The 19,171-nt window shown below is 39.5% G+C and overlaps 1 protein-coding gene across 1 annotated transcript in view; it reads left to right on the top strand.

The window, feature by feature from the left end:
* Positions 1-19,171, top strand: part of map2k2a (mitogen-activated protein kinase kinase 2a) — an 82,106-nt gene that overhangs the window by 21,158 nt on the left and 41,777 nt on the right. The window contains exon 3 of the mRNA XM_073068815.1: positions 620-766. Within this exon, the coding sequence (XP_072924916.1) occupies positions 620-766 (147 nt within the window). The remainder of the gene's footprint in view (positions 1-619; positions 767-19,171) is intronic.

Genomic DNA, 19,171 nt, shown 5'->3' with positions numbered 1-19,171 from the left:
TCGAGGCAATGGACCTGGTCAGATGACAGATCTCTTGGTGGGAGAACATTTTGGAGACTGTCACCACAACTCCTTGACTTTACCCTAACCTTGAATAGGATAGGAGCAGACAGCATGGGGAAGTATTTAATAGGGGGAGGATGAATTATGATGCTATTATACAGGAACTTTGGAGCATATATTGGGAATGGATGTACTTAGGAAAATGCACAATGGAAATGTGGGTGTTGGTTAGGGAGTGCTTGCATCGGATTCTGGGTAGGTTTGTCCCTTTGAGGCCGGAATAGGATGGTATGGTGAAGGAACCATGGTTGACGAGATATGTGAAACATCTACTCAAGAGGAAGAAAGAAGCATGCTTAAAGTTGGAAAGCAAGGATCAGATGAGGCTCTAAAGCATTACAAGGCAGTCAGGAAGGAGCTTAAGAATGGGCTTACGAGAGCTAAAGGGGGCATGGGAAAGCCTTGGTTAGTAGGATTAAGGAAAACCCGAAGGCATTCTACATTCATTATAGAAGCTGGTATGATTAAAATGAAGAATATCATACTGAGCACTTCACTAGTTTTTTAAGAAAATAATAAGTCAGATAATTATCAGAAACTTGTTCTCATTCTCCAGCTGATTCATTTAGAAATAAAGCCTGCCATTCGCAATCAGATCATCAGAGAGCTCCAGGTGCTACACGAATGTAACTCCCCATATATTGTGGGCTTCTATGGAGCATTTTACAGTGATGGTGAAATCAGTATATGCATGGAGCACATGGTAAGTGTTTAAGCTGAAATGAACAGGTTGGTGTTTTTTTCCATTCTAATTTCTGTATTGGCCTAATGTGGGATTTTTTTCATGGCATGAGCCAGAGACCTATTTAAAGGCTTTCTCAGATGGGAAGGGAAGAAGACATGTTTCTACACCCAGGTTGTGTATTTATTGACCTTTCTGAATGCAGGAAGTGCATAACCCATTTGTGTTTGAGGTGGTGATGATTTCATATTGAACTATTAGATTCTTAGAGTAAATGCACTCACACCGTGCTTGGTTAGGGAGCTCCAGGATTAGATGTAGTGATAACAAAAGAACAATGATGTCATCTCTAAGTTGGGGGAACCAGAAATTGGTGGCAATCAACGCATTTTCTTTTGGTGTTAATATTACGGGTTTGAAAAGTTCTTTAGAGTAGCCAAAGCAAGTAACTCGTGCATATTTTATAGATTGTATTAAATGAGCTACTTTGTTTGTATGGCATTGAGTGTACTGAGTTGTTGTAACTGCATTCAATCAAATGGAAAATATTCTGCACCTTTTTCCCATCCAAAAGACTTAATCAGGAGCATGACAAAGTGTAAGGAGGTAAGACATTCTGTAGAATATGCAGCCTCTGGCAATACTCCTCACAAAAATACAGGCATTTTGTTAGCTTTCCTATTAGTTCAGTCCCCGAATACTAGAAATTGTGAACTCACTCTTGGATCCTTCCTTGAGTCTGGAGAGTTTTGGTAAATTCAAACCAATGTATCAAACTCTCACCAACCACATCTTTCAACATCCTAAGATTGAGTCTATTACAGACCTGTACACCTATCAGTATCCAGCTCAAAGTTTGCTCAATACTGTGTCCCTGGTGATTTTCTCGTTTTCAGTTCCTAATTTAAATCTCTTTCTGTGATCTCAAATGCATCCTTCTATAGTGATAGGCAATACAAAATATTTGTAAATTTACTGCTATCTCCTTCTGATTTTGATAGCATATTTGATCTCTGGGCCACATCCAAAGACGTACAGATTAGTAAGGGTTAGCAAGTTGTGGGCATGCTGTGTTGGTGCCTGAAACATGGTAACATTTGTGCACTACCCCAGAACATATTTGGACTGTGTTAGTCATTGAAACAATCTATGCATTTCACTGTATGTCTCCATGTACGTGTGACAAATTAATCTTTAATGTTTTTGCTCTTTAACAACAGATTTCTCTATTTGTCATGCCTACTGTATATGCCTATGATGCTGCTGCAAGTTTTTCATTGTACTATACCTCATCATGCTGTACACATGACAATAAGCTCAACTTGATTATTTGTAACTGCAGCAGAGCGAGTTCATTGATAGATAGATAGATAGATAGATACTTTATTCATCCCCATGGGGAAATTCAACTTTTTTTCCAATGTCCCATACACTTGTTGTAGCAAAACTAATTACATACAATACTTAACTCAGTAAAAAATATGATATGCATCTAAATCACTATCTCAAAAAGCATTAATAATAGCTTTTAAAAAGTTCTTAAGTCCTGGCGGTTGAATTGTAAAGCCTAATGGCATTGGGGAGTATTGACAGAGCAGTGATCGCACAAGGAGAGCGAATTGCAAGTGATCAAAAACTTACCACCAATTTCTTGTGATTTAAGGTCATATATACACTGCTAAAATAAATTCCTATCCCAAATAGATTAAGAGGACTGGTCAGCAAACAGTAACACACAGTACACATGCCAATCCTCATGAGGGATCAGAAGTGGAGAGAGTGAGCAGCTTCAAGTTCCTGGGTGTGAGATCTCTGTGGATCTAATCTGGTCCCAACATATCAATGTAGTTATAAAGAAGGCAAGACAGCAGCTATACTTTATTAGGAGTTTGAAGAGATTTGGCATGTCAACAAATACACTCAAAAACTTCTATAGTTATACCATTCTGACAGGCTGTAACACTATCTGGTATGGACGGGCTACCACACAGGACCAAAAGAAGCTGCAGAAGGTTGTAAATCTAGTCAGCTCCATCTTGGGCACCAGCCTACAAAGTAGCAAGGACTTCTTTAGGAAGCAGTGTCTCAGAAAGCCAGCATCCATTATTAAGGACCTCCAGCACCCAGGGCATGCCCTTTTCTCACTGTTACCATCAGGCAGGAGGTACAGAAGCCTGAAGGCACACATTCAGCGATTTAGGAGCAGTAACTTCCCCTCTGCCATCCAATTCCTAAATGGACATTGAAGCTTTGGACACTAACTTGCTTGTTTTTCATATACAGTACAATATTTCTATTTTTGAACATTTTTTAGTCTTCAGTATATGTAATTGATTTACTTATGTTTATTATTGTTTTATTTTTTCTCTCTGCTAGATTATGAATTGCATTGAACTGCTGCTAAGTTAACAAATTTCACATCTCATGCTGGTGATAATAAACCTGATTCTGATTCATAGCCTGGTGGAACTGAGAATTGTGCCTGTTGCTTCCAGTCGGAAGGAAACTAGCGTAGAACTTTCCTCCCCAAAGTTTATTTCTGTGTCTAGCATTAAGGAATAGTTTTTGACTGCCTTTGAGACAAGTAGCTGGGTACTTGGGCTTTCACAGGAATGCATTTTGAATGGTTTGGTTGCCATCCAAATTCACGGCCAAAATCATATGTATGATTGGCTAGGTATTTTTCTTTTCCTTTTTTATAAGATATTTATGTGTTAATAGTAAAGTGATGCATGTATAATATGTGCTATTGATTTAGGGCAGGTTCCCTTGAAGAAGCTTGCTGTTCACAGGTGCTTGGGCCAGGGTCTAGTGTATAGAAAAGGTCTGTGTTTGTCTTTGTGTGAGCCACTGCTTTAGACTTTAGTTTAGCTTATTTTGCTTAGCTTGAAGCTGTGGTATTTGTATGGCTAGTCTCAAGTTTCCTATGAACCTGAGGCATTGATGCATTTTATTTCATGTCGTGATGGGCAGGTTTGAGGCTTTAGCATTCTATGAGCCATATAGTACTATTTCACTTTTTTCGGTCTGATGGTAACTTAGGAGCTGTATTGTATATGAAAACTGACTTGCCTCTCTATGTACAAAGTTTTAAAAAATCTTTTATTATTAAAATGTATAATTTTATACTGCATGGTCTGATTGCCTGCCTTAAAGGGGTTCAGCATCTGCTTGTTACCAGCTCAGTGTTGCAATATTAAGATATATTACTGTATCTTACACTTCTGGTAAGATGACTCTTGGTACAGATTGCACAGTAAGACCAGTGCTTCAGATAATTGGGTGAAGCAAGATTAATGACGTTCTTTCCCTTGCTATTTCCGTGTGTGTCTGTGTCTGTCTTGGGGTAGTGGAGGTGGGTTGAGATGGGATCGGGAGAAGAGTTGCCCTCAAAGATTACTAGATTTTAAAGGCATAATGAGTGTAAGGGCACTTTATCTGAATACCTGTTGTATTCGTAACAAGGTTAATGAACTTGTGGCACAAATCAGTAAAAGGGGTATCGTTTGGTGGCCATTACAGAAACATGGTTGCAGGGTACAGACCGTTGGGAATTAAATGTCCAAGGATAATAGATAATACGGAAAGATGGGCAGGAAAGTAAGGGAGGTGGGATAGGGTTCTTAATTAAGGATGAGATCATGGTGATAGTGAGAGACGATATAAGATCTAAGGAGCAGAATGTTGAATCCATCTATAGGCCACCGAATAATAACATTACAGTAGCACAGGCAATAAACCAAGAAATAATCTGAGGCATGTAAGAATGGAACAGCAGTTATCATAGGGGACTTTAACTTGTACATAGATTGGGTGAATCAAGTTGGTCAAGGCAGTCTTGAGGAGAACTTCACAGAATGCATCCATGATGGCTTTCTTGAACAGCATGTTCCCTTGTCGGTTCAGTAACGTGCTGTCTTGGATCTGGTCGTGTGTAATGAGACAGGTAAAATTAGTGATTTTGTAGTTAGGGATCCTCTTGGGAAGGGTGATCATAGCAAGACTGAGTTTCTCATACAAATGGAGGGTGCAATAGTTCAATCTAAAACCAGTGTATTATGCCTAAATAAGGGAGACTACAACAGGATGGAGGAGGAGTTGGTTAGGGTAGACTGGGAGCACAGTCTATATGGTGGGATGGTTGAATAACAGAGGAAGATTTTCAAAGAGATTTCTCACGGAGCTCAACAAAAGTACATTCCAGTTAAAAGTAAGGGCAATAAGGGTGGGGAGAGCCAGCCTTGGATAACTAAGGAAATAAAGGAAGGCATCAAACTAAAAGCTCGTGCATACAAAGTCGCCAAGAGTAGTGGGAAACTGGAAGACTGGGAAAATTTTTAAACGAAACAAAGAACACTAAGCAAGCAATAAAGAAAGAGAAGATAGATTATGAAAATAAACCCACACAATATTTCCTTGTGTTTGCAATATAAAATTGGATAGTACAAGTTTTTATAATTATATAAAGCAGAAACTGGTGGCTAAATGGAACGTAGGTCCCTTGGAGGACAAGTAGGGGTAATTGATATTGGGTAATGAGGAAATGGCCGAGTCTTTGAATGACTACTTTGCGTCGGTTTTCATGGCGGAGGGTAGATCTTGCATCCCAAAGGGAGATGATATGGGTGCAATGGGAGGTGAGGACCTCGATACAATAGCTAATCAGTCTCTGATTAGATTTAAGACAAAGATCAATAGATGTTTTGGATATTAAAGGTACGTGGAGATATGGCTTTAGTGCAAGAAAGTGGCACTGAGATACATGGCAGAACAGACAAGGAGTGGAAAGCATTCTCCTGCTTCTATATTTGTGTTCGTACAGTTTTCTATATATGCTGGATGTCTGGAATCTCTTTGCCTGCTGCTGTTTTTCCAGGAACATCATTGAAGGTGGGAGGATCAGGAATGTAGGTGCTAACGTTCTGAGCTTTAACAGTGTGCAGCCAAAAATAACTTAGCTATTTCTTCCTAAAATCCTCAACGCAGAAAATGGTTTTCAGCCAATTCTTTTTACTCTGTGAGATCAGCAAAGGCTAGGGGACCAGACAGCCTCCTGGCTGAAGGCTTGCACTCCAGAATCGGCCAGGCCTCTTGCCAAGCTCTTCTTGTATAATATAGAATTGGCATCTATCTGAATGTTCTGTTCACAAAAGCTAGTCAAATATAGTTTGACTAATTATGGCCCAGTCAAACTGTTCTCAATCATAAGTGAAGTGTTAACAGATATTTAGATTTTGTTTGCCAATCACTTAATCAAATGGCATTTAATCACCAATAACCTATTTGTTGCTCAGTTTGTTTTTCTAAGGCAACTCAGTTCATTTCCAGAGGTGAAGTCAGAGCATTTCATCTCCAGGCAATGTTTGATTCCAACATCAGCTAAGATAAAAAGCCATCAGGAAGGACATTTGTAATGTTCAAAAGTGCTTTCACAATGGTACTTTTTTCTGATGCATTGCAACTGTAATATCAGGAAATGTAGAAGAAATTTTGCATTCAGCAGGTTCCCACAAATAAGATTGAGATAAATGATCAGATAACTTCTAGTTGACAAATGTTGGTCTACAGATTCAGAGGACACGGCTCAGCACATTATGGAAAAAATCAGCTTCTCACTGTCTCAGTATCAAAGACCCCACCACCCCAGACTGTTCCTCTTCTGCTCTCTTCCACCAGGCAGAAGATACAAAAGCCTGAAAGCACACACCACCAGTCTCAAAGAGAGCTTCTTACTCTGCTGTTATAAAACTATTGTACAATAAAATGGACTTTAACCTTGCAATCTACATTATTATGATCTTGCACCTTATCATTAGCTGCTCTGCTCTTTCTCTGTAGCTGTATGTTGCATTCTGCATTCTGTTAGTTTTTACTGTGTACGAACAGTACTCGGTACATGTGACAATAATAAACCAATCTGAGATCCAATATCTGATCTTTTTCAAGAACAGTCAATCCATTACATTCATACAAGTGCAGTGATGGCACCATTTTCATTCTTATTTTAAGCCTATGTTTGAAATCACAATCTTCTGACTCTGTATCCCTTCTGCATAGATGTATGTTGTGCTTTAATGCATCTGAGCTGTAGTAAAATGGAGTACTATGTGAAAACACATCTGCCGTTCTTAACATTTTCATGGAGTTTGAAAAATATTAAATTCAGAGGAGATTATTCTCATCAATCACCATACAACATTGAGCTGAATTTTTCAAATTGGAGCTCATCTCAGAGGCATGCCTGTGATCACTTACCAACAGTTGGAGTAACAACTAAAAACCTTCATTGCTTTTCATACTGAGTGCCCGATCCCAGTAATTGATGGTTATCTGTAGGGCAGATATTTATCCAAAGGAAAAAGAGTGGAAATGATGTGTAAACCAAACTTGGCTTTAGTTAAGTATTGTACTTCCTTCGTGAAACGGAAAGACTAAAAACCAGTTCTGTCAATATTACAAAATTGGTTATACTGCCATCTAGAGATGCATACATATATAATATGGCAAATTTTCATAGTGAACAAAATTGAGCACATTGCTAACGCTGGTTTATGCACACTTTATTCCATCTAATGTCATTTAAAGTACACGAGAGTGCTTGACATTGTGAATACATCATCTGCATTCAAAAACTTTGACACAAGTTCTGAATTTTATAGGTAGATTGTTTTGTTAAAGCTTATCTCTGGGGATTCAACCCTCCGCTGTCTCTTGCTTTTTTAATGCAATGAAATCGCTGTTCTTGTGTTTACAATAGCTGACTTGTTGGCGAGGTAATTTAAAGCATAGATTTTAATTATAGCTGTCCATTGTCTTATTTTTCTCTCTTTGGAAGTAACTTGCAAAGTAGCACTATTACATATGAGCTGATGTGATCAAAGCAATAGTGCTCATAGTTGTGTGACTCTGTCAACTAAGAGACGAATGGAATGTGTATCATTATTTTCTTTTAAGTGATGCGCTTGTGTTGGCAATGTATAATGGGAAAAGCAGAATATTACTATACACTAGTCATAAACACAGCACAAAAAGAAGCCTACTAAGCCTGCACTGACCACGAACTACCCATTTTCACGGTAATCCTACCCTAACCTATTTTATTTCCAGACATTCCCATTAATCCTTCCAAATCCTATTCCTCTCTTACCCACCAGAGACAGTTCATAGCAGTCAATTAAATTGCCATCCTGCATGATTTTGGAACATGGGCAAAAACTGAAGGACCTGGAAGAAACCAGGGGTTGCACAAACAGAAAATGTTGAGTCACAAGCTGCAAACAATGATGCTGAGATCTGAGTATCAGTAAGCTAAGCACTGGAACTTGACTTGAGTTTGTACTTTCACCATTGATGTTGGACTTGCTCATGAAGCTAATGTACCATCATATGTGAATATTCTTGTAGAATCCACTATCTTGGCAGAGTCTTAGCACCTCAAGTAACCGTTACCAGTATAATATCAGCCAAGGTAACATTTTTTCAGATACCGTATAATGTAGGGTACATAAATGCTGAATGCCTGTTTGTGAAGTTGAAAGCCAGTTTGATATGACATGAAATAAATCTTTATCCACTGTTAACAACTTGCAGATTAAAATTGTCTCTTTCAAAAAAGACCTACTTGAATCTATACCGTTAACCACAATTAGAAACAATTGATCAATATTAATTTTCCAACTATTTGTCATTGAATAGCAAAACCAATGACAGAAAAGGAAACCATCATTGGAGTAATACAGCCCAAGAGCAGCCCCTTTGGCCCAACTGTTCCATGCTGATATAATAGGGAAAGCCTGAGTCTTGGACATCTATTATTCCAGATAAAGTTAGAAAAAAATTTATTTAATAAATAAAAGAAAGATGATGGAGGAGGAAGTGGGATAGATTGAAAAAGGTATAGGAACTTCGGAAAAATTGACATTTTGAGAATGTTTATGCGTCCAATCGGAGATGTAGGCAATTTTGACTATCTGTTTATAAGTTGAATAACTGAGTCTGTGAGAGGATTATAATTTGTTGGGATAATTTCATCAATAGTAGGAGTGATTTTAACACCCAAATAAGTAAAACCCTGTACTGACACCATGAATGGAGTTTGAAATGAGGGAATTGAGTCTCTCATCTTTATCCATGAATAATATTACAGATTTATTGTTGTTTATTTTATAGCCTGCAAAAGTACTTGTCAGGTCAGTTAAGGCAGGTAATGTTTGTTTCAAGTTAGAACAAAACAAAATTACATCATCTGCGTACAGGGCTATGCGATGTTCTATATCTCCTATAGTTATTCCTGCTATGGTAGCCTCTTTTTGAATTGCCATAGCAAGCGGCTCAATGGCCAGGATAAACAGGAGGGGAGATAGGGGACAGCCCTGTCTTGTTCCCCTTTGGAGTTTGGAAGGTGCAAAAAAAAGCCCATTAGTTAAAATTTCAGCCTGTGGGTTAGAATAAAGAAGCTGTATCCATCGTAAAAATTTCCCCCCTATACCGAATCTTTCTAAAACTTTAAACAAATATTGCCATTCCACTCTGTCAAAAGCTTTCTTGGCATCCAGTGACAGAATAGCACTATCAGAGCTTCCAGACTTTTCGTAGAGTATATTAAGCACTCTTCGGATGTTGTGGAAGCCCTGTCTTATATTTGCCGTATGATAGAGGTGGCCAACAGCTACCAAATCTTATTGTATTTTTGGGCGGCCCAAATTAGAGCAGGAATGTTCTACTTTGTTAAGGATCACCCCCCCCCCCCCCCACTTGGATCTCAATGGAATCCCAGTCGATCAATAACCCTCTAGATCTTTATTTGTATTCAGCAGATAAGAAAAAACTGATTAAACAAACTAAAAATCCTTTTTTTTAAAAATGCAATAATGATTTGGCATGATGCTGTTGCATATTTGGGAGAGACATCACAGTTATCCCAGTTTACCCCCATCTTTGGTAATGATGGCTTTAGGCCTGGCAGAGCAGACCCTGGTTTTAAAACCTGGGCGACCCGAGGCATAGTAAAGGTGTCTGATCTTTATAAGGGCGATACATTTATGTCATTTGAAGAACTCAAGGCCACATATGGAATTCCAACAAAACACTTTTTTAAATACCTTCAGTTGTGAAGTTTTATTATGTCCAGGCAAGGCAACAGTTTGAAATTCCCTCCTTTATCTACCCTAGAAGACATCACTCCGAACTTATCTGAAGCTAGGGGACATGTTTGTATACTATACAATTTATTTGCAAGCAAATGCAGAGTCATCGAACAACATACTTCAAGCATGGAGAATTGATTTGAATGAGAATCTATCTCAAAAAGAATGGTCAGAAGCTTGTTCCTTAGCTCAAACCCAATCAGTGAACACTCACTCTAAATTATTACAATATAAATGGATAACCAGACAGTACATTACTCCAGTCAGATTGCATGATTTTAACCCCAACATTCCAGACACTTACATTAAATGTAACCATCAAAAGGGATCTCTGTTTCATTGTATGCGGGAGTGCCCCTGGATAATCTGTTTCTGGAAGAAGGTGCTGGATTTGATTAGTCAGATTATTGGGAAAAAGGTGCCCCTCAATCCTAAATTATGTATTCTGAATATTTATCCAAATGACTTTGTAACCTCCAAAAATGTAAGGTCTCTGCTTAACATTTGTTTCTTGGAAGCTAAACGCTGCGTAGCCTATTCATGGAAGAAACCATCAACCAGTGGCCTCTCACAATGGTTGAAAGGAATGACTTCTTATCTTGCTCTGGAAAAGATAAGCTACATTACAAAAAACAAACTTGACAAATTTCGAGAAATATGGAACATTTTCTACAAGTTCCTGGAGAATAATGTTCAAGATGATGAAAGTAATGAACTGAATTGACTGCTTTTTTTTTCCACAGTGGGATGATTGCATCTCTTTTTTTGGATATTTTTTCTTTTGTTTTCCAAATATCGTGTTTTTTTTCTTTTTATTCTGTAAAAACAATAAAGAGATGTTTTTTAAAAAAACTGTTCCATGCTGACCAAAGTACCTTCCTGAACAAGTCTCTTTTGTGTTTTGCCCATGCTCCTCTAAACATTTCCTATCTTTGACCCTGTCTAATTGCCTTTTTAAATATTAATAAGACCCATTTGCCTACATTTAGTCCATTGAATCCATTACATCCCTAGCGCAATCATGGTAGTCCCTTTTAAGCACAGTTTGCCCTCAACAAATCTACTGTGGCTCTTTTTTTTCCAATTTAGTTCTTAGTGACTGTTTTTGCTTCCCTGGTAATAGTTTCCAATTTTCGCTGACTATTGTATGGGGAAAAGAAAGTTCAAGACCAATTGAAGTCCTTTTGTGCTTCCAGTGTTTAGATTAGATTAGATTTAACTTTATTGTCATTGTGCCGAGTACAGATACAAAGCCAAGGAAATGCAATTAGCATCTAACCAGAAGTGCAAAAGAATGGTATTATTTACAAAATAACAGTGAATAAAATGTAAGTGCTACAGCACACAAATGTAAAAGTACTGAGACAGTCCAATATGGATGCAATACTGCTTAGCGCTCTGATGTGAGGTTCAGCAGGGTCACAGTGTCAGGGAAGAAGCTTTTCCAGAGCCTGCTGGTACAGGAGTGGAGGCTCCTGTAGTGCCTACTGGTTGGGAGGAGAGTAAAAAGTCCATGGTTAGGGTGAGATGCATCCTTGATAATACTTTTCACCCTGCCCAGGCAGCGTTTATGGTAGATGTTCTCAGTGGTGGGCAATTGGGTACCAATGATCTGCTGGGCAGTTTTCACCACCAGCTGGAGTGCTTTGCAGTCCGATACAGGACAATTACCATACCAAACTGAGATGCAGTTGGTGAGTTTGCTCTCAATGGTACAGCAGTAAATGTCTGTCAGTATATCCTGGGACAGTATGTCTCTTAAAAAAAATTATGACTAAACATACAACTTGAAATTTGAACTACATTTGTATTGTGTGCAATGCTGCTTGCAGCTATGTCTTTAAGATTTTTGAGTTTTGAAACATTTGTAACAGTGCCTTAAATAACTGTTAATTGAACATCAGTAACACTGGATTGTCTTAGTTTTCATTTCTTTTGGTCAATGCGTTTGCCATTTCAAGAACTTTGTAGGCTCAAAATCTTTAGAGATTTAAGCCAGGAGACCTAGGCAGCCAAGTGGTCCAGTGCTAAGCTGTGGTGCATTGTCGAAGGTGATGTGTTAAACCATAACCTCTTGTGTGTACATAATTTATTTTCCTTGGCCTTGCAGCACCCAGCAAGATGGCCTTTACTTCTGTTAGAGTAGCCTACAGTTGCAAGAAAAATTTTGTGAACCCTTTGCAGTTACCTGGTTTTTCTGCATAAATTCCTTAATGTGGTCTGATTTCTCATCCAAGTCACAATTATATACAACCACAATCTTCCTAAACTATTAACACAAACAATTGTACTTGTCAATACTGAGTACACCATTTAATCTCAGTCAAAGAAAGTAGATAGATAGATAGATAGATACTTTATTCATCCCCATGGGGAAATTCAACTTTTTTCCAATGTCCCATACACTTGTTGTAGCAAAACTAATTACATACAATACTTAACTCAGTAAAAAAAATATGATATGCATCTAAATCACTATCTCAAAAAGCATTAATAATAGCTTTTAAAAAGTTCTTAAGTCCTGGCGGTAGAATTGTAAAGCCTAATGGCATTGGGGAGTATTGACCTCTTCATCCTGTCTGAGGAGCATTGCATCGATAGTAACCTGTCGCTGAAACTGCTTCTCTGTCTCTGGATGGTGCTATGTAGAGGATGTTCAGAGTTTTCCATAATTGACCGTAGCCTACTCAGCGCCCTTCGCTCAGCTACCGATGTTAAACTCTCTAGTACTTTGCCCACGACAGAGCCCGCCTTCCTTACCAGCTTATTAAGACGTGAGGCGTCCCTCTTCTTAATGCTTCCTCCCCAACACGCCACTACAAAGAAGAGGGCGCTCTCCACAACTGACCTATAGAACATCTTCAGCATCTCACTACAGACATTGAATGACGCCAACCTTCTTAGGAAGTACAGTCGACTCTGTGCCTTCCTGCACAAGGCATCTGTCTTGGCAGTCCAGTCTAGCTTCTCGTCTAACTGTACTCCCAGATACTTGTAGGTCTTAACCTGCTCCACACATTCTCCATTAATGATCACTGGCTCCATATGAGGCCTAGATCTCCTAAAGTCCACCACCATCTCCTTGGTCTTGGTGATATTGAGACGCAGGTAGTATGTGAACTTCTGGGGTAATGCCTTCTACAAAAGCTATTTGGAGTTCGGTATTCAAATCAATGAGGTGAGATTGAGTTGCAGAGGTACCCTGCCCTATATATATTTTTTTTTTAAAAAGACACAGTCAGGTTACTGACAGAACCGCCTCTTCTCAAGAAATATCTGTTTTTGTGCACTGTGCCTCAATCAAAGCAACTTTCAGAGGACCTTAGAAGAGGAATTGTAGAGATGCATGAAGCTGGAAAAGTCTACAAAAGCATTTCTAAAGACCCGAATGTTCATCAGTTCACAGTAAGAGAAATTGTCTACAAATGGAGGAAATTTAGTATTTTTGCTACTCTCCCTAAGAGTGGGCATCCTGCAAAGATGACATCAAGAGCACTGCTGAAGGAGGTGAAAAAGAACCCAAGGGTAACAGCAAAAGACCTGCAGAAAGCTCTAGAACTTGCTAAAGTCTCTGTTCATGTGTTCACTATAAGAAAAACACTGAACAAGAATGGTGTTCATGGAAGGACACCACGGAGGAAACCACTGCTCTCCAAACAAAAACATTGCTGCACATCTCAAGTCTGCAAAAGACCACCTAGATGTTCCACAACACTTCTGGGACACTGTTCTGGACAGATGAGACAGAAGTTGAACTTGCTGGCATAAATACACATGGCTATGTTTGGAGGAAAAAGGGCACTGCAGACCAACACCAAAACCATATCACAACTGTGCAGCATGGTGGAAGGAATATCATGGCTATAATGTTTGGAGGTTATTACTGCTAAAGATTCTACCAGTTATTAAATACAAGAGTTTGCATACTTTTTCCAGCCTGGACTGTGAATTATTGAGCAATGTATTCGATAAAAACATGAAAAGAACAATTGTTTGTGTGCTATTAGTTTAGGCAGATTGTATTTGTTTATTATTGTGATTTAGATAAAAGATCAGACCACATTTTATGAGTGAGTAATGCAGAAAACCAGGTAATTGCAAAGGGTTCACAAACTTTTTCTTGCAACTGCATCCACAGGAAGGCAAGCAGTGAAAGTAATGCATTACAGAAGCCATGTCAATATGCGAGCAAGTTTGGTGACACAGTTTAATTCATTGTCTCATATTTTCATCTGCATGTGTAAAGGGGGCTGTTGGACTTGTTTTATTAAGCTTTCCTTTACATTTTCTTTCATTTGACGGAATAATTTTATCGTAATAGTATTGACACATGGTAACAACTAGAAATAGCTGTTGACTCTGAAATGAGGGCCATACTTAGTAAAACCAGATGTCCTCAAGAAAAGTAGCTTTCAAAGGAGGGTAGAAGATGTGCAAGTGAAAGGAAATGAAAGATGGAGGTAAATGTTTTTGTTGTCAAGGATTTGTTGGAACTGATGGGAAGTTCTATTTTTTGATGAGCATGATTGTAGAGTTCCAATTCATGACTACTTCATGTTGTATTTCATCTTGCATTCAATCGAAATGCAAGCGGACCAGTCAGCAGTTTTCCTAGTGCCTGTGTTTGTACACCACACAAGATGCCTCCTGTCACCAGTAATCCTCTGTCCCTTTTGATTTCTAAAATGTGCCACTGACAACCTTCTAAAAGCACTCCACATTCTCAGCTGATTCTTGACAAATTTAACCAACCACTGGAAAATAATGATGGTTGTTCATTCATATAGAAAATATTGGAAACTACATATTTTAAATTGCTAGAGCAGTTAATACTTCTGAAACATCCATCCATTTTGAGTGCAAAATATACTTTTGTGTTGGAACACTTAGTTACCTCAGCCATCATGTCGAAAGTCTAAATCGCCTTCTAAAGTTCAACATAAACTTGTTATCAAAGTACATATGTCACCATATACAACCCTGCGATTCGCTTTATATATGGGCACACTCAGTAAATCATAGAGCCATTATAGAATCAATAAAAGACCACACCCAACAGGGTAAACAATCACTCTGCAAAGACAAAAAGAAAAATATATAATAAATAAGCAATAAATATCAAGAACATGAGATGAAGAGTCCTTGAAATTGAGGCCATAGATTGAGGGAACAGTTTATTGATGGGCCAGGTGAAGTTATCCCCATTGGTTCAAGAGCCTGATGGTTGAGGGGTAATAACTGTTCCTGAACCTACTGGTGTGAGTCCTGTGGCTCCTGTACCACCTTCCTGAAGAGAGCAGGACCTAGGTGGTTCCTGCTTTCCTGCAACAATGTTCCGTGTAGAGTGCTCAATGATGGTGAGTGATTTACCTGTATTGGTCTGTGCTGTATTGACTACTTTTTGTAGTATGTGCCATTCAGTTAATATTTCCAGATGAGGCTGGGATGCAAACAGTCAATATACTTTCCATCATACATCTATGGAAGTTTGTCGGAGTTTTGGATGTCATGCCTAATCTTCACAAACTTCTAAGGAAGCAGAGGTGATGCTGTGCTTTCTTTGTAATTACACTTGCATGTTGAGCCCAGGACGGGTCCTCTGAAATGATAACACTGAAGAATATAAATTTGTTAAAGAACTGGTTCATGAGCCTCCGGTTTCCTTCTCCTGAAGCCGATAATCAGCTTATTTGTTCTTGCTGACACTGAGTGCGAGGTTGTGGCATCACTGAGCCAGATTTTTAATCTCCCTGCTATATGTTGATATGTCACCACCTTTGATTCGGCAAACGACAGTGGTGGTGTCAGCAAATTTAAATGTGGCAATGGAGCTGGGCTTAGCCACACAGTCTTACACGTAAAGCAAGTAGAGCAGGGGTCTAAGCACAGAGACTCATGGTGCACCTGTGCTGATGGAGATTGTAAAAGAGATGTTGCTAATCCAATCTGCCTGGTGTCTGCAAGTGAGGAAATCGAGGATCCAATTGCACAAGGAGGTATTGAGGCCAAAGTCCTGACGCTTATTGATTAGTTTTGAGAGGATGATGATATTGAGTGCTGAGGTGTAGTTGATAGAGGGTAACCTGATATATGCATCTTTGCTCTCCAGGTGTTCCAGGTTTAACATAGAAAACCTACAGCACAATACAGGCCTTTTGGCTCATGATGCTATGCCGAGCATGTACTTATTTTAGAAATTGCCTAGGGTTACCTATAGCCTGTATTTTTCTAAGCTCCGTGTACCTATCCAGGAGTCTCTTAAAAGACTCTATTGTATCCACCATCACCACCACCGGCAGCCCATTCCACGCACTCGCCACTCTCTGCATTTTATTTTTTTTAAAAAACTTATTCTGACATTTCCTCTGCACCTACTTCCAAGCACCTTAAAACTGTACCCTCTTGTGTAAGCCATTTCAGCCCTGGGAAAAAGCCTCTGACTATCCATACGATCATTGCCTCTCATCATCTTATACACCTCTATCAGGTCACCTCTCATCCTCTGTCGCTCCAAAGAGAAAAGGCCAAGTGCACTCAACCTATTTTCATAAGGCATTCTCCCCAATCCAGGCAACATCCTTGTAAATCTCCTCTGCACCCGTTCTATTATTTCCATATCTTTCCTGTAGTGAGGTGACCGGAATTGAGCGTACTACTCCAAGTGGGGTCTGACCAGGGTCCTATAAAGCAGTAACATTACCTCTTGGCTCTTAAACTCAATCCCATGATTGATGAAGGCCAATGTACTGTAGGTCTTCTTAACCACAGAGTCTACCTGCGCAGCAGCTTTGAGTATCCTATGAACTCGGACCCCAAGATCCCTCTGATCCTTCACACTTACCACTAATACTATATTCTGCTATCATATTTGACCTACCAGAATGAACCACTTCACACTTATCTGAGTTGAACTCCATCTGCCACTTCTCAGCCCAGTTTCGCATCCTATTGATGCCCTGCTATAACCTCTGACAGCTCTCCACACTATCCCACTACCTCCAACCTTTGAGTCATCAGCAAATTTACTAACCCATCCATCCACTTCCTCATCCCGGTCATTTATAAAAATCATGAAGAGAAAGGGTCCCAGAACAGATCCCTGAGGTACACTACTGGTCACTGACTTTCTTGCAGAATATGATCTGTCTACAACCACTGTTTGCCTTCTGTGAGCAAACCAATTCTGGATCCACAAAGCAAGGTCCCCTTGGATTCCATGCCTCCTTACTTTCTCAATAAGCCTTGCATGGGGTACCTTATCAAATGCCTTGCTGAAATCCATATGCACTACATCTACTGCTCTACCTTCATCAATATGTTTAGTCACATCCTCAAAAAATTCAATCAGGCTTGTAAGGCAAGACCTGCCTTTGAGAAAGCTATGCTGACTATTCCTGATCATATGCCCCTCCAAATGTTCATAAATCCTGCCTCTCAGGATCTTCTCCATCAACTCACCAACTACTGAAGTAAGACTCACAGCTCTATAATTTCCTGGGCTATCTCTACTCCCTTGAATAAGGGAACAACATCCACAACCCTCCAATCCTCCGGAACCTCTTCCATCCCCATTGATGATACAAAGATCATTGCTGGAGGATCAGCAATCTCCTCCTCTGCATCCCACCTTTGTAGCCTGGGGTATATCTTGTCTGGTCCCGGTGACTTATTCAACTTGATATTTTCCAAAAGCTCTAACACATCCTTTTTGTCTATATGTCTATATGCTCAAGCTTTTCAGTCCACTATATGTCATCCCTACAATCGCCAAGGTCCTACTGAGGAGTGAATAGTAGTGAATACTATTCATTAAGTACCTCTGCTGCCTCCTCCAGTTCCATACACACTTTTCCACTGTCACATGTGATTGGTCCTATTCTCTCATGTTTTATCCTCGTGCTCTTCACATACTTGTAGAATGCCTTGGGGTTTTCCTTAATCCTGTTTGCCAAGGCCTTCTCATGGCCCCTTCTGGCTCTCCTAATTTCATTCTTGAACTCCTTCCTGCTAGCCTTATAATTTTCTAGATCTCTATCATTTCCTAGTTTTTTGAGGCTTTCATAAGCTTTTCTTCTTGGCTAGATTTTCAACAGCCTTTGTACACCATGGTTCCTGTACCCTACAATCCTTTCCCTGTCTCATTGGAACGTACCTATGCAAATATCCCCTGAACTTTTGCCACATTTCTGCTTTACCTTTCCTTGAGAACATCTGTTCCCAATTTGTGCTTCCATGTTCCTGCATGATAGCTTTAAATTTCCCCTTACTTCATTTAAACGCTTTCCTAACTTGTCTGTTCCTATCCCTCTCCAATGCTGTGGTTAAAGGAGATAGAATTATGATCACTATCTCCAAAATGACACCTGACCAGGTTCATTTCCCAATACAAGCCTCCTCTTGTAGGCTTATCTACATATTGTGTCAGGAAACCTTCCTGAACACACCTAACAAACTCCACCCCATCTAAACCCCTTGCTCTAGGAAGATGCCAATCAATATTTGGGAAATTTAAATCTCCCACCACAAGAACCCTGTTAATTTTTACACCTTTCCAGAATCTGTCTCCATATCTGCTCCACAATGTCCCTGTTACTATCGGGTGGTCTGTTTATTTAAAAACAAAACACCCAGTAGAGTTATTGACCCCTTCCTGTTTCTAACTTCCACCCACAGAGACTCAGTAGACAATCCCTCCATGACTTCCTCCTATTCTCAGGTTTGAGCAAAGAGCCAATGAAATAGCATCTGCTGTGGACCTTTTATGATAGTCAGCAAATTGGAGTGGATCCAAATTGCTTCTCAAGCAGGAGTTGATATGTTTCATCACCAACCTCTCAAATCACTTCATCACTGTGGGTGTGAGCGCTACTGGAGTCATTTGAGGCAGTTTCTTGTTTTCCATGAACGTGTTGAAAAGAGTGGTAGGAATTCCCTGGAGTGTTTGGATGGGAACAAAACAGTCTTTTGAATGTGGTGACCTTGAATGCAGTATTATGAGTGTTGTGGAAGAGATCAGTAGCTTGAAATGATGCTGAGGCTAGGAAAAGCCATTTGTGAAGCAAGATGGTGCTGGTGAATCATGTTGTGAGCAGCTTACAAAATCTTCTAAATATTCTGAAGAAGGGTCTCAGCCTGAAACGTCAACTTTTTATTCATTTTCATAGATGCCTCCTGACCTGCTGAGTTCCTCCAGCATTTTGTGTGTGAGATTCTAAATGTGCTACTTCTGAACCACTCTCAGTGCAATCTGCAGCCTGTAATTTCCCTTTAAGTAACGTAC

This window comes from Hemitrygon akajei, chromosome 16 (genome assembly GCF_048418815.1).
Source record: "Hemitrygon akajei chromosome 16, sHemAka1.3, whole genome shotgun sequence".
Classification (NCBI taxonomy): domain Eukaryota; kingdom Metazoa; phylum Chordata; class Chondrichthyes; order Myliobatiformes; family Dasyatidae; genus Hemitrygon; species Hemitrygon akajei.
Note: the sequence above shows the minus strand (reverse complement) of the source record. Positions and strands in the feature narration are given on the sequence as shown.